The 22,474-nt window shown below is 47.4% G+C and overlaps 1 protein-coding gene across 2 annotated transcripts in view; it reads right to left on the bottom strand.

Annotated features, from left to right (window-relative positions):
• The window catches only part of DPYD (dihydropyrimidine dehydrogenase), a 609,010-nt gene that overhangs the window by 306,350 nt on the left and 280,186 nt on the right, over positions 1-22,474 (bottom strand). For both annotated transcript variants that reach the window (XM_068166235.1, XM_068166236.1), the window contains 2 exons: positions 14,847-15,031; positions 1,708-1,923 (listed from right to left, as the gene is read on the bottom strand). In XM_068166235.1, the coding sequence (XP_068022336.1) occupies positions 1,708-1,923; positions 14,847-15,031 (401 nt within the window). The remainder of the gene's footprint in view (positions 1-1,707; positions 1,924-14,846; positions 15,032-22,474) is intronic.

The raw sequence follows: 22,474 nt of genomic DNA, 5'->3' as shown, positions 1-22,474 counted from the left end.
AGGGGATTGGACGTGGCACTTGGTGCCATGGTTTAGTCATGAGGTCTGTGGTGACAGGCTGGACTCAATGATCTTTGAGGTCTCTTCCAACCTTGGTGATTCTGTGATTCTGTGATTCTGTGATCTGTATATACTGTTCACAGACTTTCCTCCTATTAGAGGTCCATCCTCTACAGTTCACTTGCACAAACCTACCTTTTCTCTTCTGCTACAATCTCCATGTCTCCACACACTTTTACATCCCAGCCTGTTTCCAAATCCATCTTGAACATTGTCTTCAGCCCTCGCTGCCATTTGTCACTGGTTGACAACACATGCCACTGCACATTGTGAATCGTTTCACACCGATACTCAGGCCTTTGTCCAGAGACTTACCTCTCATCTTCTGCCTCGTTCCACAAGTCAAACTATGTCTACATCCCAGTCCACATCCTGCTTATTTTATCTGCAGCAGATTTATCAAAACTGTTGCTTCCTTTCACTGCCAAACCTTTTTCCTCAGTGTAATTATGCCATTTTGAATGTAGCTGCACACTTTAAATCCGCACAAAATGCTTCATTTTCAGTGCCATAACCTTAAAGACTTAGATCTATCTCCATCCCTTTCCACTAAGTGTTACTGAAGGTTAATGTCACTGCATTACAGTGGTAGGTTACACCTAGCCCCAGGTGGACAAAGAAACCTGACCCAGGTGGGCAGAGAGACTTGGCTTCTTCCCCAGGGAGAGGGGTCCCCAGGTCAAAGTCTATTCCTCTCCCACTTCCTGACCACACCCTTTTTATGGGATCCATTTTCTGCTTCACTCTTCTCCTGCCCTTGCCTTCCTGACACCCTGCTGCTGTTTGCTGTTAGCCATGTGGTGGGGTCTGTTCCATGCTGCTCCAGATCCCTAAGGACTGCATCTAAAGAGAATCCATCTTGCATCCAGAGAATCCTTTCCCAGCTGGGCCTGGCTTTGTATATATTTTTATTCACCATTTCTCCTTATACCTTTGTAACCTTCCTTTTACTCAAATGCCTTTTATATTTTATTGAACTTACCTTTTATTACTTCCAAATTGATTCAAGACTGTTTATTTCATAATTTTACCTCTCTTTTCTCCTGCCTAATTTGGTTTTTCCTACCTGGGTAAAGGGAGAAGGGAGGCAACCTCAATCTGTTCCATTTGGGCTTTTGGACTCCAGGAAAAGCTTAAAACACAACAACTACAAACTTTAAGCAGAACTACTCTTCCTTTCATTGGCTTGGTTCATGTTGCCTCCACCTTTCTCTTCCACTACCCACCCAGCTTCAAGCTTACACCCACATCCTCACATTGCAACTGCAACTTCATTTCAATGCCTTATCTTGGCAGGCCCTGGAACAGAAGCTGCCTTCCTTGAGTTGTGTGATGAAGCTGTTACTCATTCCCTTTGCATTCTGATCCCTCACAGGAAACATTTGTACTGCAGCATATTATAAAAGGACTGCTAATATGGCAAGGTTGTGGAATAAGGGGAGAAAGTCAGCCAGCAGAAACCACCTTTACACTGCATTGTTGGACCCCCCACCCCAGACTGGCTGACCTCCACAATGTACCACCATACACTTCCCTGGCATCTTTTATGTTAGCTGGATTCCAGAGTGCCATTCCCCAAAGAGTCAGCATCTTCAGAAGTGCAAAGAAATGGTTGCATGCAAAATAGATCCTAAAATGTTTCCTCACCTTATCCAGGGAGAAGGTTTTTGTGACAGCAAAGCCCCATCCAGCTTCAAATGCTCTTCGGATCATGGAAGAGCTAGTAGCAGGGGTAGCACTGGCAAGGCCAAAAGGATTGGGAAACTTCAGGCCAGCCATTTCTACACTGATGTCTACTAAATCAATGGGAGTATAGAAGAGTGGTAGCTCTGGAACAGCAGGAACTTCAACACCATGCAAGGACTGTGAAAGAAAAAAACAACAAAAATCACAAAAATCACAGACATTCTTGTGGATTCTTTTAAATGCAAGTTATTATTAACACTGAAAAGAGAATAATTCATATACAGAATCATAGAATTATCAGAGTTGGAAGGGACCTCAAGGATCATCTAGTTCCAACCCCCCTGCCATGGGCTCACATTAGATCAGATTAGAATGTCTTCCTAACATCTAACCTGAAACCACCCATTTGCTGCATTCTCCCCAGTCTGGTGAGGAACTTTATAGGGTGTCAGGTATCATTATAGGACTAGGGGGGATGGATCCAAGCTAGAGGAGGGTGATTTAGATTAGGCGTTAAGAAGAAGTTCTTCCCTATCAGGGTGGTGAGACGCTGGAAGAGGTTGCCCAGGGAGGTGGTGGAAGCCTCATCCCTGGAGTTTTTGGAGGCCAGGCTGGATGTGGCAGTGAGCAACCTGCTGTAGTGTGAGGTGTCCCTGTCCATGGCAGGGAGCTTGGAACTGGAGCATCCTTGAGGTCCCTTCCAACCCTGACAATTCTGTGATTCTGTGAATTAAAATCTTTGCTCATTCAGATAGCTGACAATAAAATCACTAAGAAATAAAGCAGGAATTTCTAACACAGAGAGAAGCCCTACATCATTCTATTCTATTCTATTCTATTCTATTCTATTCTATTCTATTCTATTCTATTCTATTCTATTCTATTCTATTCTATTCTATTCTATTCTATTCCATTCCATTCCATTCCATTCCATTCTATTCTATTCTATGGGATATATGTTAATATGTGCAAAACTATTATTATTGCTTTAATATTTAATTGTAATCATATGAATAACTTAAAAATCACAAAAAATCAGACTCTGATTTGGGATCAAAGTACATTATAGATATGGCTGTGATGCCACAATCACCTTTATTTTCATGTTAAAGATGGTGTTTCCTCTTGAGAGTCAATGAAAAGCTTTCAATGTAAATAGAATAGAATAGAATAGAATAGACCAGGTTGGAAGAGACCTTCAAGATCATCACGTCCAACCTATTACCCAACACCATCTATCACAGTATCACAGTATCACTTAGGTTGGAAAGGACCTCGAGGATCATCGAGTCCAACCTGACACCACAGACCCCATGACTAGACCATGGCACCAAGTGCCACGTCCAATCTCCCCTTGAACGCCTCCAGGGTCGATGACTCCACCACCTCCCTGGGCAACCCGTTCCAATGACGAATGACTCGCTCGGTGAAGAACTTCCTCCTCACCTCGAGTCTGAACCTCCCCTGGCGCAGCTTGAGACTGTGTCCCCTTGTTCTGGTGCTGGTTGCCTGGGAGAAGAGGCCAACTCCCTCCTGGCTACAACCACCTTTCAGGTAGTTGAAGAGGGCAATAAGGTCACCCCTGAGCCTCCTCTTCTCCAGGCTAAACAATCCCAGCTCCCTCAGCCTCTCCTCATAGGGCTTGTGTTCAAGGCCTCTCACCAGCCTTGTTGCCCTTCTCTGGACATGCTCAAGTGTTTCAATGTCCTTCTTAAACTGAGGAGCCCAGAACTGGACACAGTACTCAAGGTGCGGCCTAACCAAAGGAGAGTACAGGGGCACTATGACCTCCCTGCTCCTGCTGGCCACACTATTCCTAATGCAGGCCAGGATGCTATTGGCCCTCCTGGCCACCTGAGCACACTGCTGGCTCATATTCAGGTGGCTGTCGATCAGCACACCCAGGTCCCTCTCTGTTTGGTAGCTCTCCAGCCACTCCGACCCCAGCCTGTAGCTCTGCATGGGATTGGCGTAGCCAAAGTGCAGCACTCGGCACTTGGACTTGTTGAAAGCCATCCCATTGGACTCTGCCCATCTGTCCAGTCGGTCGAGGTCCCTCTGCAGAGCCTTTCTACCCTCTAATTGACTAACATCTGCCCCTAACTTTGTGTCATCTGCAAACTTGCTGATGACTGACTCTACCCCTTCACCCAGATCATCAACGAATATGTTGAAGAGGACAGGGCCCAGCACTGATCCCTGGGGGACACCACTGGTGACTGGCCTCCAGCTGGATGCGGCACCGTTCACGACCACTCTCTGGGCCCGGCCCTCCAGCCAGTTCCTAACCCAGCACAGAGTGTAGTGGTCCAAGCCACGGGCTGACAGCTTAGTCAGCAGTTTGCTGTGGGGGACGGTGTCAAAGGCCTTGCTGAAGTCTAGGTAGACCACATCCACAGGCCTCCCCACATCCACCAGGCGGGTCACCTGATCATAGAAAGAGATCAGGTTGGAGAGGCAGGATCTGCCCTTCCTGAATCCATGTTGGCTGGACCTGAGCCCTTGGCCATCCTTCAGGTGCGCATTTATTGCCGCCAGGATAATCTGCTCCATCACTTTCCCTGGCACTGAGGTCAGGCTGACCGGCCTGTAGTTTCCAGGTTCCTCCATCCGACCCTTCTTGTGGATGGGGACCACGTTGGCCAGTTTCCAGTCATCTGGGACCTCACCAGTGAGCCAGGACTGGAGGAAAATGATGGAGAGTGGCCTAGCTAGCACATCAGCCAGCTCTCTCAGCACCCTAGGATGGATCCCATCTGGTCCCATGGACTTGTGGATATCCAAGTGGCTCAGCAGGTCCCGAACTAACTCCTCATGGATTTCCAGGGTATTACTCTGCTCCCCGACCCCAACGCCCAGCTCCAGAGACCACTCATCCTGAACTCCTGCCTTGCTGTTAAAAATTGAGGCAAAGAAGGTGTTCAGGACCTCAGCTTTATCCTCATCCTCAGTAACTGTGTTCCCCTCCAGGTCCACTAGGGAGTTCAGGTTCTTCCTGCCCTTCTTCTTATTGTTAATATATTTATAAAAATGCTTTTTATTATCTTTGACTGAGGTGGCCAGCTTCAGTTCCAGCTGGGCCTTAGCCTCCCTAATTTTATTCCTACATAATCTAACAGCTTCCTTGAGCATACCTCGAGAAGCCTTCCCCTCCTTCCAAAGGTGATACAGCCTCCTCTTCCCCCTTAAATCCTCCAGGAGCTGCTTGCTCATCCAGCAGCTCCTGGAGCTAATCAACTAAACCATGGCAGCAAGCACCCCATCCAGTCTCCTCCTAAACATCTCCAGTGATGGTGACTCCACCACCTCCCTGGGCAGCCCATGCCAAAGGGCAGTCGTTCTCTCTATAAAGAATTTCCTCCTAAACATTCAGCCTAAACCTCCCCTGGCACAGCTTCAGACTGTGTCCCCTTGTTCTGGTGTTGGTTGCCTGGGAGAAGAGACCAACCGCCTCCTGGCTATAACCTCCCTTCAGGCAGTTGTAGACAGCAATAAGGTCTCCCCTGAGCCTCCTCTTCTCCAGGCTAAACAACCCCAGATTCCTCAGCCTCTCCTCACAGGGCTGTGCTCCAGACCCCTCCCCAGCTTTGTTGCCCTTCTCTGGACACATTCCAGCATCTCAATATCTTTTTTAAATGGGGGGGCCCAGAACTGGACACAGTACTCAAGGTGTGGCCTAACCAGTGCAGAGTTCAGGGGCACAATGATTTCCCTGCTCCTGTTGGCCACACTATTCCTGATGCAGGCCAGGATGCCATTGGCCTTCTTGGCCAACTAGGCACACTGCTGGCTCGTGCTCAGCTGCTGTCAACCAGTACCCCCAGGGCCCTTTCTGCCTGGCCACTCTCCAGCTGCTCTGTGCCCAGCCTGTAGCACTGCATGGGGTTGTTGTGGACAATGTGTAGAACCCAGCACTTAGAACCTGGAAAGGTTTGGGGTTTTTTTTTTGGCCAGTTCTACTTAATGTGCACATGTGAATAACAAACTGATTTTTCCAGCTTGCAAGCAGTTTTTTGTTCATTCATTTGCTATCCAAAGCTGTTCAAATGTTCTCTTTGAATGTATTTCAGTCTGTGGATTGCTCAGTGTAAGAAGTTTGTCTCCCTCTAATTGCCTCCACGTTGTTTTCCTTCCCAAAATGTCTCACAGTCTTGTCCCAGAGGACCACAAGCTCTGTGCTGACTCTGGATGCCACTGCAAACAGGACTCACATCCTCACATTTCCCTTCACACCATTGTCTCAGAGGGATCTCTTATCTACAAGACCACAAACTCCATGCTGATACAGCTGATGCTGGGAATCACTGGGACAAGTCTTTGTGAACCTTCTCAGGGACAGGACTCTCAAAAGGTGACTGACACAGCAGTTTCCCAAGGTGTGTTCACACCGTTACCACAAGCTCTGTGACAACAGCAGCTGAAAACCAGACAAGGCCACAAGTTCTGCTCTCAGGAATGTTACCATGAGACCAGGACTGGCACAGGTAAACCACCCGTGGGACCGGTGCTGACACCAGCCAGATGTGTTCAACTGAATGGGGCAGTGTGACTGCCTGTAGGACTGGGAAAGGTACAAAACCCAAGAGGCAAGAGGGAGAGTTTGAAGCTTCCACACCCATCAACGCAGCAAGGCCTCATCCACTCCAACATCTCAGCCTTTGCTGCTTTAAGCTTCCCCACAGTGGATCAAGACCTTCAGGGATCAGTGAAACATCCCCCAGATCCACGGTGGTAATTGTCTCTTTGCATAAAGGAAAGGGGAAGGGGAAGGGGAAGGGGAAGAAAAGGAAAGGAAAATCCACCAGAGCAGTGAGACTTTGGAACCAGATAAATCTGGTTCATCCTGCAAAAAATAGGCCTTGCCTTTTGCATGCTATTGCTCAAGCTGGTTGTAAGCCAATTTGCAAACCAATTCTCAACGCTGTATTCTTCCTGCCAAACTCTCTTCCAAAGAACAAGACCACAAACAAGTCAAGCTGGGTGCACTCAAGCACCACAAGACGGACCTAATGGTTTTTAAGATGTCCAGAGAAGGTCCATAAGGATGATCAGTGGAAGCCTCAGACCTGGAGGTTTTTAAGGCCAGGCTGGATGTGGCTGTGAGCAACCTGCTGTAGTGTGAGGGGTCCCTGCCCATGGCAGGGAGGTTGGAACTGGATGATCCTTGAGATCCCTTCCAACCCTAACAATTCTGTGATTCTGTTAATGATGAGATGACAGAGGTGGAGGTGGCAGAGGAAGGATTTTAAAGGGTTTCAATGGAATAAGCCGAACATTTAAAACCACAGAGGCAGAATGAAGCTAAGCATTCAGTATCAAGTGGCTATACAGCCTCACAGATTTATTTCCCTCCTTCCTATCTCTTCCCTTTTTGCTCTATTTCTTTTATTTTGGCCTTTTCTATTTTTTTTTTCTGTCAGCTTTTAAAAGAAACAAATTCACTAAGCCATGATTCTGTTGTTTTCAGCACAGCAAAACTTTTGGCAAACAAAAATGTTTTATAGCTTCCTGAAAGTAAAATCATCTTTATAATGAAGGATTTCCCTGACACCGCACAAGCAAAATGGAAAAGAAAGCCTGCAGGCAAGGGTTTATTTATAATAACTCTTCCTTTGCTTTGGTAAAAATAGAGGACAAAAAGTGTGGCCCTTTCTGACTCAAATTTGATGCCAACCAGCTGAGCTAACAACACTTCAGGTATTCAGCGCTCCAGACATGGCAATTTGTTTTGGCTGCTTGAGCAGGCTGGTAAAAAATCCTTATCACAGTGGCCTTACCTCACCCTAACCAGGATATGCCTAGAAGCAAAAGGAGGAGAGCCTGGACTACTGGGCTGAGCCAGTCTGTAGGCCTGAAACAGTTTGTGATATTCATTCTCTTTGGATGGAGAAAATTCTTAACCACAGCAACGTGGCTGATCAACAGCTGCCTGAACATGAGCCAGCAGTGTGCCCAGGTGGCCAGGAGGGCCAATGGCACCCTGGCCTGCATCGGGAACAGTGTGGCCAGCAGGAGCAGGGAAGTCATTGTGCCCTGTGCTCAGCACTGGTTAGGCCACACCTTGAGTACTGTGTCCAGTTCTGGGCCCCTCAGTTTAAGAAGGACATTGAGACACTTGAACGTGTCCAGAGAAGGGCAACAAGGCTGGGGATAGGCCTTGAGCACAGCCCTGTGAGGAGAGGCTGAGGAAGATGGGGGTGTTTAGCCTGGAGAAGAGGAGGCTCAGGGGTGACCTCATTGCCCTCTACAACTACCTGAAAGGTGATTGTAGCCTGGAAGGGGTTGGTCTCTTCTCCCAGGCAACCAGCACCAGAACAAGAGGATACAGTCTGAAGCTGTGCCAGGGGAAGTTTAGGCTGGAGGTGAGGAGAAAGCTCTTCTCAGAGAGAGTTGTTAGCTAGTGGAATGTGCTGCCCAGGGAGGTGGTGGAGTCACTGTCCCTGGAGGTGTTCAAGAGGGGATTGGATGTGGCACTTGGTGCCATGGTTTAGTCATGAGTTCTGTGGTGACAGGTTGGACTTGATGATCCTCGAGGTCTCTTCCAACCTTAGTTATACTGTGATGCTGTAACGTGGTCCAGGAAGATGAGAGAGCTATCTTTACTTTCAAGACAGGCATAGAAAATTGTAAGTTAGCCCTGTAATAACTGGAATACTTGGAAAAAAACCAAAACTATTATGAAACCCCATTCACTGTTCAAAAATAAAAGAATGGTAAGTGAGGCATAGAAGAGAACCTCAGCCTACACTGCTTCTGTACAAGAGCCTAAAGTCACTGTTGGACAAAGGTGAGGGTCATCACAGTATCACCAAGGTTGGGAGACCTCAAAGATCATCAAGTCCAACCTGTCACCACAGACCTCATGACTAGACCATGGCACCAAGTGCCACGTCCAATCCCCTCTTGAACACCTCCGGGGATGGTGACTCCACCACCTCCCTGAGCAGCACATTCCAATGGCTAACAACTCTCTCTGGGAAGAACTTTCTCCTCACCTCCAGCCTAAACCTCCCCTGGTGCAGCTTGAGACTGTCATTGCAATCCCCAAACTAAATAAGTAAATGACCATGATCATTGAACAGAAATGTTTATGTCATTCATGGAATAACAAAAAAAAAGTTGACCTCTAAAAATAAAAGTAGATAGTTGCATGATTTGGGCTTTGACTAGTCATGGTCATGGTCTTGCTGGGAGATGGGGTTATTCAGCCTGGAAAAGGGGAGGCTCTGGGGAGAACTAATAGCAGCCTGTCAGTACCTGAAGGGGGGCTACAGGAAAGCTGCAGAGAGACATAGCAAAAGCCTGCAGTGACAGGACCAGGGGCAATGGCTTCAAAGTAGAGCAGAGCAGATTGAGATTGGATGTTAGGAACAGGTTCTGCACCACAGGGTAGTGGAACACTGGCACAGGCTGCCCAGGGAGGTGGTTGGGGTCTGATCCCTTGGAGATATTGAAGGTGAGGACGGACAGGGCTCTGGACAACCTGACCTAGATGAGGATGTCCCTGCTGACTGCAGAGGGGTTTGGGTCAGTGGTGACAGGTTGGACTCGATGATCCTCGAGGTCTCTTCCAACCTTGGCGATCCTGTGATGCTGTGATACTGTGACTGGATGACCGTTGGAGGTCCCTTCCAAGCCAGACCATTCTGTGATTCTGTGATTCTGTGTGTTTTGAAACCAGCCTCACACAGCTGCAGGCAATGATTTCTGAGATGAACCTATGCTTCATATAGCAGGAGGAATATATTAAGAGGCAGGAGATACTTAGGCAACTAATGATGGAAAGTTTCCAGCATAAGAGCAGCCAAGAAGCTTCTGTAAATAACTCCCAGTTCTGAACATAAGGCATTTCTTCTGGAGAGTCCATGAGTCTGGATCTCATGCTTCACTTGACCATGTGCCAGAGCTTGCAGTGACTGGAATTTCAGGGCACATAAGAGGCCCATCTGTTTGCTTAGCCTTTTGCCTGGAGTAGGTTGGGATACAAGCAGCCTGCTGTTCAAACAGTGCGTTCTACAAATAGTCAGGACGGTGGCTTGAAGTTCCAGTCTCTGACATGGTCTTGGTTTGGTTGAGGCATCTTATGGCTTAGCTTCATTTTGACAGAGGCTGACTGCCTTATTTTGAGATCCTGGTGTTAATATACAGTTGGAAATGGTTACCTGTTCCTGTAACTAAACCACCCATGGATAGATGGTGTCAATACATTTATCTCAATTTAATGGGTGCTCAATTCAGGCATGAGAAAGTTACTTGCCTTAGAAAGTGATAAAGTAATAAGTTAGTGTGTAACAGTAGGGTTGTTTTCATTTAATATTGGAAGCTTCCAGAACCCAGGGCTGTGAATTGAGAGTGTACACACACATGAGCACAAAGGCATACACACATAGGCACACCTACCCCTATAAACATCAGGGTAACACAATCCTTCTCTAAACAACTTCTTTCAAAGACATTCTGTCCTCTACTCACTAGCATTTCCACCAGGTCCAGAGACTGGTGAAGAAAAATGCCACCTTCCAGCACTCTGCACCAAAGCAACCAGATTTAACAAGGGCTGCACAGCCAAATAAATGCCCCTAGGCAACCCATTCATCTAACAGCTGGAAAGGTGACACTTGACATTTGGAAACTTCCCTGAGAAGATAGCTGTAAGGCTTTCCCATTAGCTTCCTGGTGAGACTGTAAGGTTGAATAAGCTGCCTTGAGACCTGCAAAGGGGAACAGAAACGTTCTAATATCACAAGCCTTCTTGATAGAAAATTCCAATTCTCAAGCCATGACTATCCACAAGTACTAAATACATTCCAGAAGGGGAAGGGGAAAAAATAAAGGAAGAAAAAAGCAGGAAGAAAGAAAGACAGAAAGGAAGAAAGGGGGGAAAGGCAAGCTTTGAGGAGGAAGCAACACCATAAAGGAGGATTTTTAAGTGATATATTTCTAGAGGTTGAAGAGGAAGGAGGCAGAAAGGTGGAGAGATGCCTCTCTCCCTCCCATCACAGTTACTCAAATTCACTGTGCACTAAGAAATGAAGCAAGCAGGTCAGGGATTAAAGATGTTTCACACTCAGCATTTTCATAGGGTCTAAGAAGGCACGACACAAGCAGTGCTTTAGAACAAGTGAGAAAAAATATGCACAGATACTAACAAAAAGCTTCAGCCAGAGTATTTTTAGGAAGCAAAATCAGACCCCAACAGCATGAAATTACACAAACATGCAATCAGAGAGTCTTTGAGCAGATGGATGGGGGAGAAAGATATCGAGCTGTTACAGTCCCAACTTCAGTTGTTCAGCTCTCTTTTTGTGGGAGAATGAATCATGTATCGTGTTTCTGAAAAGTTCCTTGAACTATGGAGACAGTTTCTGTCAGCTGGTTTGCCAGACACAGGCTGTGTCTCCTGTCTCTGAAGGTTCCTCTGCAGCTCCTCTAGACTTTGTGCTCTTTTAACACAAACATTTGGACAGCGGTGCTCAGTCAACAGCAGGCAATGAGCATCGAAAGGTGTGGCAGTTTTAGGCTGGTGCCTAGGAAATTTTCCACAGGCTTTGAGCAGAAAGTGGTAGAATGTAAATAAGCTACCATTGGATGTAAAGGGAAAAGAATGATAAGGTTTAAATAATCCCATTGATCTGATAACTAACATAACACAGTCTCAGGCTGTGCCAGGGGAGGTTTAGGCTGGATGCTAGGAAGAAATTCTGTACAAAGAGAGTGATTGCCCATTGGAATGGGCTGCCTGGGGAGGTGGTGGAGTCACCATCATTGGAGGTGTTCAGGAGGAGACTTGATGGGGTGCTTGGTGCCATGGGTTAGTTGTTTAGGTGGGTTGGATTGGTTGATGGGTTGGACGTGATGATCTTGAAGGTCTCTTCCAACCTGGTCTATTCTATTCTATTCTATTCTATTCTATTCTATTCTATTCTATTCTATTCTATTCAGGTAGCTGTGTAAACTAACTCTTTCTCTTTTTGGCTTCTTTTCTGTAGCTGATACCAGCTGGTGGCTTTTGCTTGCCTGTTGCTGACCTTGGCTGCGTTCTTGTTGTGGCTAAGTACTAACAAGCTGCTCTCTGCTCTTCTCTTTCTCTTTCCCTTGTCCAGGGAGGGGGAAGAGGATCAAGAGGGGGAAGCTACTGGTAGACCCCCCTGATTTAGTCTCAAGCTGCACCAGGGGAAGTTTAGGCTCAAGGTGAGGAAAAAGTTCTTCACAGAGAGAGTTGTTGGCGATTGGAATGTGCTGCCCAGGGAGGTGGTGGAGTCACCATCACTGGAGGTGTTCAAGAGGGGATTGGACGTGGCACTTAGTGCCACGGTTTAGGAGTCATGAGGTCTGTGGTGACAGGTTGGGCTTGATGATCTTTGAGGTCTTTTCCAACCTTATTGATTCTATGATTCTGTGAGTCTTGTGTTGTTCTAAATATTGTATATCTTGCACATATTCATTGCATTTCATGTTTCTAGATTTTTGTTTTGCTTGTAAACTGAGCTTCATTTGCTCCCATCCCACTGAGCTAGTCTGGTAATTTTATTCTGGGGGAAGTTTTCTCCAAATTAGTTGCAGGGTAATTTTAACCCACCACTAAAAGGGAACAAGCAGTTACCAGGCTTCTTAAGTTTGCACCTTTTAAACTCATACTATTCAGGCTTGAGGTTCAGGTACCTTTAAGAAGACCACAATGACAAAGTCTTCCAAGAACACAGAGTCCTAAGGGAGGGACCTGGCCATCCCAGGATATTGTACATGTTATTCTAGTCTTGATTTCTGGTGTCACACTATTTAAGGCAGTGTCGAGCTGATATCTTTGTCTTCTCCTCTCTTCTCTCTCCCTCGGGAAGAGCTCTGGCACCTCTTTATCTCATGGTTTGTGTGTGGGGGGATGGCTTTTGGCTGGCAAGGGGAATTTTGAGCTGTGAGGTGAAACCTGATGAGCTGGGAGGGATGCCTTTGTGTCCTACTCTTGGGCTTGCTGAGGCTGGGAGGGGTGGAGGGTTCTGGCAGATTTAGGCTTGGTAGACTCAGCCTCATCTGTGAATGGATTCACCCTACCTGAATGCCTTCTGTATGTACTTTTGTAAATAGAATCTCCATGTAAACTTCCAGTCTTGTTGTGCAGCCTTTTTTTCTCTACTCCCCAAAAGGAGCAGAATACCTTTCTGTCCTCTGCTCTGGAGTAGCTTGTGGCACTAAAGCAGGACACCAGTTAAATTCTCCTTTGCTTTATTTTCCCCTCTGCATTCAGTGTTTATTTTCCATCAGACTCTCCATGTCCAGTTTATCAGCCTCTTCAGAGCAAACTTTGCTTCCAGAGTAAGAGAATCTGAGTGCTCTGTAAACTGTTAATACACTGCAAATGGCTTCCTCAGGTAATGACAATTTCAGTATTTAGATTTTACTGCAGGCACTAATGGGACATTGCATTTTTAATACCAACCCCAGTCACCCAATTAAGACTTCCACTTGCACTGCATACTATGCAGGGACACTTTATTCCCCTGGGTGGAATTCAGAGCTGGTGTCAAGAAAATGTTGTTTTTAGTGCTAAGATAATGTAAGAAAGCTGGGTTCAGCTACCCAAACTCAAGTGTGTGATCCAAGTTGAACCAGTCTGTGCCTGGTAAGACCATGGAGCAGATCCTCCTGGAGGCACTGCTGAGGCAGAAGAATAATGAAGAGGCAATTTGGCACAATCAGCACAGCTTCACCAAGGGCAAATCCTTCCTGACAAACCTGGTGGCCTTCTATGACAAGGTCACATTAATAGACAAGAGGAGAACAACCAATGTCATTTATCTGGACCTGAGCAAAGCCTTTGACACTGTCCTGCATGAAATCCTACTCTCCAGGATGGTAAGATATGGGCTTGGTAGATGGACAACTCAGTAGTTAAAAAAGTGGCATGACAGCCACACCCAAAGGGTGGCTGTCAATGTGTCCATGTCCAAGTGGAGGCCAGTGACAAGTGGAGTCCCTCAGGGATCAGGACTGGGACCAGGCTTGTTTAACATCTTTGTTGGTGACATGGACAGTGGCATGAGGCTCCCTCAGCAGATTTGCTGAGGACACCAAGCTGTGTGGTGCTGCTGACAGACTGGAGGGAAGGGATCCATCCAGAGAGACCTGGTCAAGATGCAGAGGTGAGCCCAAGCCACCCTCATGAAGTTCAACAAGACCAAGTGCAAGGTCCCACATCTGGGTCAGGGCAATCCCAGACACCAATACAGGCTGGGCAGGGACTGGCTTGAGAGCAGCCCTGAAGAAAAGGCCTTGGGGCTGCTGGTGGATGAGAAGTTCAACATGAGCCACCAGTGTGCATTACAGCCTGGAGAGCCAACCAGATCCTAGGCTTCATCAAGAGAAGTGAGGTCAGCAGGGCAAGGGAAGTGATTCCTCCTCTTTACTCCACTCTGGTGAGACTCCACCTGGATCACTGTTTCCAGTTCTGGAGCCTCTATTACAGGAAGGATCTGGAGGTGCTGGAATATGTCCAGATAAGGGCCATAAGGATGAGCAGAGGGCTGGAGCACCTCTGCTGTGGAGACAGACTGAGGGAGCTGGGACTGTTCAGTCTGGCAAGGAGAAGGCTGCAAGGAGACCTTCCAGTATCTGCAGGGGGCTACAAGAAAACTGGGGAGAGGCTTTTTAGGGTGTCAGGGCGTGATAGGAATGGGGAGAATGGATACAAACTAGAGGAGGAGAGATTTAGATTAGACTTTAGAAAGAAGTTTTTTACCAGTCAGACACTGGCACAGGTTGCCCAGGGAGGTGGTGGAAGCCTCATCCCTGGAGGTTTTGAAGGCCAGGCTGGATGTGGCTGTGAGCCACCTGCTGTAGTGTGAGGTGTCCCTGTCCATGGCAGGGGGGTTGGAACTGGATCATCCTTGAGGTCCCTTCCAACCCTGACAATTCTGGGTGATTCAGTGAGTGTGTAATGTTCCAATCAAATGAGATAACCTGGCTGCCGGTTTTCCAAAAGCTTGTACCTTTAATCTAAACCACGACGAGGTCATTCACTAAAATATCTAGGAGTGGGAAGCAGAAAAATGCTTTACAAAAATAAAATAATAATAATAATAATAATAATTTATAAAAATACTCACCTGTATGTATCTGTGCATGTGCCAGGAAGCTTGTTTGCCATCATTTACTGACTCCACGGTGGTGTTCGCAAGCCCTCCGATGTCGCCACCTGCAAACACCCAGGGCTCGCTCGTTTGCATTGTCTCCGGATCTATCTCAGGCAGACCCCATCTGTTAAACTTGATAGGTGCCATGGCCTCCCTGACTGTAATTAAAGGGAAGGAGACACATGTTAATAGACTAAAGCAACAAGAAAAATGTTGCTAAAAAACTCTGTCAGGTATATATTGATAACGCTTCGAAAATTAGCTGCAAGGTACAGAGTACAGAATCACAGAGTTAACCAGGCTGGAAAAGACCTCAGAGATCACGGAGTTCAACCTATCACCCAACACCATCTAATCAACTAAACCATGGCACTAAGGGCCTCATCCAGTCTCTTTTTAAACATTTCCAGGGATGGTGACCCCACCACCTCCCTGGGCAGCACATTCCAGGGGCCAATCTCTCTTTCTGTGAAGAATTTCTTCCTCACATCCAGCCTAAACCTCCCCTGGCGCAGCTTGAGACTGTGTCCTCTCCTTCTGTCACTGTTGCCTGGAAGAAGAGACCAACCTCCACCTGGCTACAGCCTCCCTTCAGGTAGTTGTAGACAGCAATGAGCTCTCCCCTGAGCCTCCTCTTCTCCAGGCTAAACACCCCTAGCTCCCTCAGCCTCTCCTCACAGGGCTGTGCTCCAAACCCCTCCCCAGCCTTGTTGCCCTTCTCTGGACACGTTCCAGCAACTCAACATCTTTCTTAAATGGAGGGGCCCAGAGCTGGACACAGGACTCAAGGTGTGGCCTAACCAGTGCAGTGTACAGGGGCAGAATGACCTCCCTGCTCCTGCTGGCCACACTATTGCTGATCCAGGCCAACATCATTCCTAAACTGAGTGGCCCAGAATTTCCTTAGATGTAAATTTACAGTGAAGATGAAAAGTCTTTTTCTATACATTAAAGGTTTCTTTTGTTGAGCTAGCTAATGTATGTGACCACCAACAGGACTCAGAGAGAAAAAACAGCACACATTAAATGGAACAGGAGGTTGGTAGAATGGGAAAAGGAATCAGCTCCTTTGTGCCTGCACAGCCAGACTCATGCAGAAAACAAAGGTCCACAAGCATCACAGGCAGTGATGGGCTCAGCATAGGCCCCCAAAATAACTGATGCTGATGTGCCCCTGGTCACTTCCTGAGAACAAGACGCCTGTCCCAGAAACCAGGATTCACAAAGTCATTCTCACTGGCATTATTCATCTCCCAGGAGGAAAAAAACCAAACCAAAACTAAACAAAAAAGTGCAGCCCTTCTGCAAATCATATTAATGAACAATATTAACAAGGGAGAAATAAATGTTCTGCCTTTCCTTCCACCCACAGCTTTGCACTGTGCCTTCTAGCTCAAGGTGCTGTCATGGCAGGGCCAAACCAGCCCCAGCACAAACCCAGACAGACCCTGATGTGTCTAGACATGGTCCCCACCTTCCCCTCCTTCCTTCAGAAGTCAGAGTAGCGTGGGAAAAGGAACAAAGGGGACAGGACCATGTGTGTCTGGTAAACAACCCTGTATCTGGGGTAAGGGCACCTGTGCTGGCACTGCTCCTGCCTGACCAGGCTCTGTGGCTGCCTTCTATGGCCACAGCCTGGCAGAGTCCCTTCTCATTAGGTAACTGTGGGGTGGCTTCAGTTGCCCTGTTCACCCAATTGAATATGGGGCAAGATTTATATGCAGGCTGATCTCTTGCCTCTCTTGACTAGAGATCTTGCTGATCTCTAGTCATCTTGCCTTGCCTTGCCTGAACCTATCTTCCTTGAAGTTGCTTTGAGTTGTCTCTCCTCAAGAGCATGGTCCAGAGCCTGGGATAAAGCCACAAGCCCATACACTGCAAGCTAGAGAAGCCATGAACCAGAGCCAGAGCCAAGCCTTGCTTCCCCATGCCTCAGTTTCCCCAGGACAAAGCCTGTCACATTAAGTGTTGTAACCAGCCTGTCATCCACTGAAGCCAGAGCAGCCCCAGGTCTGCATGGCCTTCCTGCCAGCAACCTGCCAGCAACCTGCCATGCCTGGTGCATGAGAGCACCCCAAAGCCTCAACAGCAACACAAAGCAGCAGCAGCACTCCCACGTGGGTGGAGCCAGCTGTGAGTGATTAATGCATTGCCTCTTTGGCTTAACAGTTCTTGTCAAGTCTCCTCCGTGTGGTCGAGAGCTATTTTGCTCCCAGGGTTACCTCCTCCTGATATTCCTCACGGTTCAAATTGTTATATTTGCCCAAATACTGTAAATGTACATTCTAACCCTACATCCAACCTATTGAATAGAACAGAATAGAACAGAATAAACCAGGTTGGAAGAGACCTTCAAGATCTAATCAACTAAATCATGCAACAAGCAACCCCATCAAGTCTCCTCCTGAACACCTCCAGTGATGGTGACTCCACCACCTCCCTGGGCAGCACATTCCAATGGGCAATCACTCTCTCTGTGTAGAATTTCTTCCTAACATCCAGCCTAAAGCTCCCCTGGCACAGCTTGAGACTGTGTCCTCTTGTTCTGGTGCTGGTTTCCTGGGAGAAGAGACCAACCCCCACCTGGCTACAACCTCCTTTAAGGTAGTTGTAGAGAGCAAGAAGGTCTCCCCTGAGCCTCCTCTTCTCCAGGCTGAGCAACCCCAGCTCCCTCAGCCTCTCCTCACAGGGCTGTGTTCCAAGCCTCTCAACAACTTTGTTGCCCTTCTCTGGACTCATCCCAGCAAGTCAACATCCTTCCTAAACTGAGGGGCCCAGAACTGGACACAGGACTCAAGGTCTGGCCTAACCAGTGCAGTGTACAGGGGCAGAATGACCTCCCTGCTCCTGCTGGCCACACTGTTCTTAATGCAGGTCAGGATGCCATTGGCCCTCTTGGCTGCCTGGGCACACTGCAGGCTCATGTTCAGATGCTATCAACCAGTACCCCCAGGTCCCTCTCTGCCTGGCTGCTCTCCAGCCACTCTGACCCCAGCCTGTAGCACTGCATGGGGTTGTTGTGGCCAATGTGCAGAACCTGGCACTTGGATGTGTTCAATCTCCTGCCCTTGGACTCTGTCCATCTGTCCAGCCTCTCGAGGTCCCTCTGCAGAGCCTCTCTACCCTCCAGCAGATCAACTCCTGCCCCCAGCTTGGTGTCATCTGCAAATTTGCGCATGATGGACTCAATGCCCTCATCCAGATCATCAATGAAGATATTAAAGATCATGGGTGATCAGGCAATTCTCCATATTAAAAATAAAGTTATTAATCTTTTTAGTAATAGCCATCTGCCATATTGCTTATAAATGAAACCAATACTCCTTACCAGGTGCTTTCCTCATGAACAACCTACCTACCACGTACTCCTTTGTGCAATACAACATACCAATTTTTGACACCTAACACAAGAAGAAGAAGTAGAAGAAACAAAAATGTTCCTGGTACAATTTCTAGACATTAATTTAGATCTCCAGAATTTACTTCCCACATTTAGGAACACTCCTGACAGACATGATACTCTGCTATTTTATATCTTTTTTTTTGGACAGGTCATTAAATCTACTGAACATTTTCAGGTGGAACATTTTACCACCAGGAATTATGGTTATCACAGTATCAGAGAATCACAGTACATCAGAGGTTGGAAGGGACCTCCGGATATCATCCAGTCCAACCCCCCTGTCAGCGCAGCATTGCCCAGGGTAGTCTGCACAGCAATGCATCCAGGTGGGGTTTGAAATTCTCCAAAGGAGACTCCACAGCCTCTCTGGGCAGCCTGCTCCAGGGCTCCAGCACCCTCACTGTAAAGAAGTTTCTCCTCATGTTGAGCTCATGTTCAAGTTTGTATCCACTGGTCCTTGGCTTATTACTGTGCACCACCCAAAAGAGCTTGGCCCCCTCCACTTGACACCCACCCCTCAGATATTGATAGACATTGATCAGATCCCTCTTAGCCTCCTCTTCTCCAGACTAAATAACCCCAGGGCTCTCAGTCTCTCTTCACAGGGGAGATGCTCAAGTCCCCTCATCATCCTCATGGCTCTCCCTTGGATTCTTTTCAGCAGGTCTCTCTCTTGAACTGGGGAGAGGTGTGTTGGCTTTATCAACATTCAATTTTGAAAAGCATCTCTTTCAGTAGGGCCAAAACCATCCTGACTGGAAGCCTGGAACATCCTAAAAGCTCTGTTTGAAATCTGTTTTGTATAGTCAGAACAAAACCATGAAACCACAATCAAAAGGAAAGGCTTAAATGGAGCATTTGTATTTTTTCACTGCAAAATCTAACTTCTTTTAGAGCATGCATTAAGATAATCTGATTTGTTGTTTTCATGTTAGTAAACAGAACACATAGGTGTGTGCAAGAGTAAGCCAAGAAACAATGGATACAAGCTTGAGCATAGAAGGTTTCACCTCAACACAAGAGAAAACTTCTTTACAGTGAGGGCAACAGAGCACTGGAGCAGGCTCTCCAGAGAGAATCATAGAATCAATAAGGTTGGAAGAGACCTCAAAGATCATCAAGTCCAACCTGTTACCACAGACCTCATGACTACTAAACCATGGCACCAAGTGCCACATCCAATCCCCTCTTGAACACCTCCAGGGACAGTGAATCCACCACCTCCCTGGGCAGCACATTCCAATGGCTAACAACTCTCTCTGAGAAGAACTTTCTCCTCACCTCCAGCCTAAACCTCCCCTGGCACAGCTTGAGACTGTGTCCTCTTGTTCTGGTGCTGGTTGCCTGGGAGAAGAGACCAACCCCCTCCTGGCTACATCCTCCCTTCAGGTAGTTGTAAGGACCAATGAGGTCTCCCCTGAGCCTCCTCTTCTCCAGGCTAAACAATCCCAGCTCCCTCAGCCTCTCCTCACAGGGCTGTGCTCCAGACCCCTCCCCAGCCTTGTTGCCCTTCTCTGGACACGTTCAAGAGTCTCAATGTCCTTCTTAAACTGAGGGACCCAGAACTGGACACAGAACTCCAAGTGTGGCCTAACCAGTGCTGAGTACAGGGGACAGGTTGTGGAGTCTCCATAGTTTCATAGTTTCATTCAGGGTTGGAAGGGACCACAAGGATCATCTAGTTCCAACCCCCCTGCCATGGGCAGGGACACCTCACATTAGATCAGGCTGCCCAGAGCCTCATCCAGCCTGGTCTTAAACACCCCCAGGGACGGGGCCTCGACCACCTCCCTGGACAACCCATTCCAGGGTTTCACCACTCTCATGGTGAAGAACCTCCTCCTCACATCTAGCCTGAATCTCCCCACCTCCAGCTTCATTCCATTCCCCCTAGTCCTATCACTACCTGAGATCCTGAGAAGTCCTTCCCCAGCCTTCCTGTAGGCCCCCTTCAGATACTGGAAGGCCACAATGAGGTCACCTCGAAGCCTTCTCTTCTGCAGACTGAACAGCCCCAACTCCTTCAGTCTGTCCTCATAGGAGAGGAGCTCCAGCCCTCTGATCATCCTTGTGGCCCTTCTCTGGACACGTTCCAGCACCTCCACATCCCTCTTGTAATAGGGGCTCCAGAACTGGACACAGTACTCCAGAGATTTTCAAAACCTGCCTGGATGCATTCCTGTGTGGACTGTCCTGGCTGATCCTGGTCTGGCAGGGGGGTTGGACTGGATGACCTCTGGAGGTCCCTTCCAACCCCTAATGTAGTGTGATACTGTGATTACTGTCCTCAAAAATAATGCAGATGTGAAAATACATTTAAGAAAAATGGTAATTACAGAGCGTGGTGTTACAGAACTGGCATTAAACACAAGAAGAAAAAAATCTTGCTCCACATTCACCCGATTTTTCTTGTGTATTTAGGAATTATTTCATGATGATCACAAAGCCACTTTGAAGGAGCTTTGTGAGAGGGAGAGAGAGAATCACGTTTTCAATAAATGTTTGCAGCAAATGTTGGTGGCATGTATCAAAATAAGGAGAGGAGGGGAGGAGGGGGTTAGATAGCTTTGTCTATGGCAACTGAAGGTTCTGCAATAAAATGCAGCTGAAAATTGCAACATCCCTTGGGGACATACCACTAGCAGATGCAGATTGCCAAGGTCAATTAAACTGATGTAGTTGTGCTGTCAGAGATGTAAAAGAGAAACCTGCCAGTTTAAGACAAGAATATTGCTCCAATATGAGGGCAAAGTCACAGAATTCCCCCAGCACATGCCTGAAAACACAGCAAGCTTCCAATGCAGCCTCTCCTGCACATCATTGGGACAGAATTTTCTTCCCAGGTTCTGTATCTTCCTTCACCTCCAAATCATATGTGTCCAGCTCTGGGCCCCTCAGTTTAAGAAGGACATTGAGACTCTTGAATGTGTACAGAGAAGGGCAACGAGGCTGGGGAGAGGACTCAAGCACAAGCCCTACAAGGAGAGGCTGAGGGAGCTGGGATCATATAGCCTGTAGAAGAGGAGGCTCAGGGGAGACGTTATTGCTCTCTACAACTACCTGAAGGGAGGTTGTAGCCAGGAGGGGGTTGGTCTCTTCTCCCAGGCAACCAGCCCCAGAACAAGAGGACACAGCCTCAAGCTGTGACAGGGGAAATTTAGGCTTGAGGTGAGGAGAAAGTTCTTCACAGAGAGAGTTGTTAGCCCAGGGAGGTGGTGGAATCACCGTCCCTGGAGGTGTTCAAGAGGGGATTGGACGTGGCACTTGGTGCCATGAGGTCATGAGGTGTTGGGTGACAGGTTGGATTTGATGATCTCTTCCAGCCTTGCTGATTCTGTGATTCTCTGATTCTGTGATATATTAAAAGTGCATTTCAAAGTATAATTAGGGGAAAAGAAGAAAACCCCAACAGGAAGCAACACACAAACATTGTGACCTACTTGTCCCACCTATGCTCTCCTCCTCACCCCCTCCTTTCCCCCCCAGCACACAGAGTCATGTAGCTGGAGGATGAGACTCCAAAGTATTTTTCCCAGCTAGCTAAGAAGCCAGAATCACCAAATATGGTTTTAAGCTGAAAGACTGTAGCAGGTTTTCATAGCAGACGTATTTAATCTATCTTCGAGGCCTATTGCTAGCACCATCCCTCCCACCCAGAATAAATTTGTGACTTAGCTTGGCAAAAAAAACCAAACCACAAAGCAACCAACAAACCAACAACAGAACCCCCAAAATAGCAGACTCAAAACACTTACCATGATTTTCTTCAAATCTATTTAACATTGACAAAAGATCCCACCAAACACAACCTTCAGACTGAGGCATTGATCAGTATGGATAATTAAGCTATTGGTTGGTTGGGTTGGGTTTGGGGTGGAGTTTTGTGTCCTCTTTGTTTGTTTGTTTAAAAAAAAATAAATAAAGAGCTGCTGCTGGCTGCTGGCAATGTCGTTAAGAATGCTTCAGGAAATTTTATAGAATCACAGAATTGTCAGGGTTGGAAGGGACCGCAAGGCTCACCTAGTTCCAACCCCCCTGCCATGGGCAGGGACACCCCACACTACAGCAGGTTGCTCACAGCCACATCCAGCCTGGCTGCAAAAACCTCCAGGGATGAGGCTTCCACCACCTCCCTGGGAAACCTGTTTCACTGTCTCACCACCCTCGTGGAGAAGAACTTCTTCCTAACATCCAATCT

Source organism: Melanerpes formicivorus, unplaced genomic scaffold, assembly GCF_026170545.1.
Source record: "Melanerpes formicivorus ecotype bairdi unplaced genomic scaffold, bMelFor1.0.p_v2 SCAF_99, whole genome shotgun sequence".
NCBI classification, from domain to species: domain Eukaryota; kingdom Metazoa; phylum Chordata; class Aves; order Piciformes; family Picidae; genus Melanerpes; species Melanerpes formicivorus.
The sequence above is the reverse complement of the archived record's forward strand: the minus strand, read 5'-3'. Positions and strand labels throughout refer to the sequence as shown.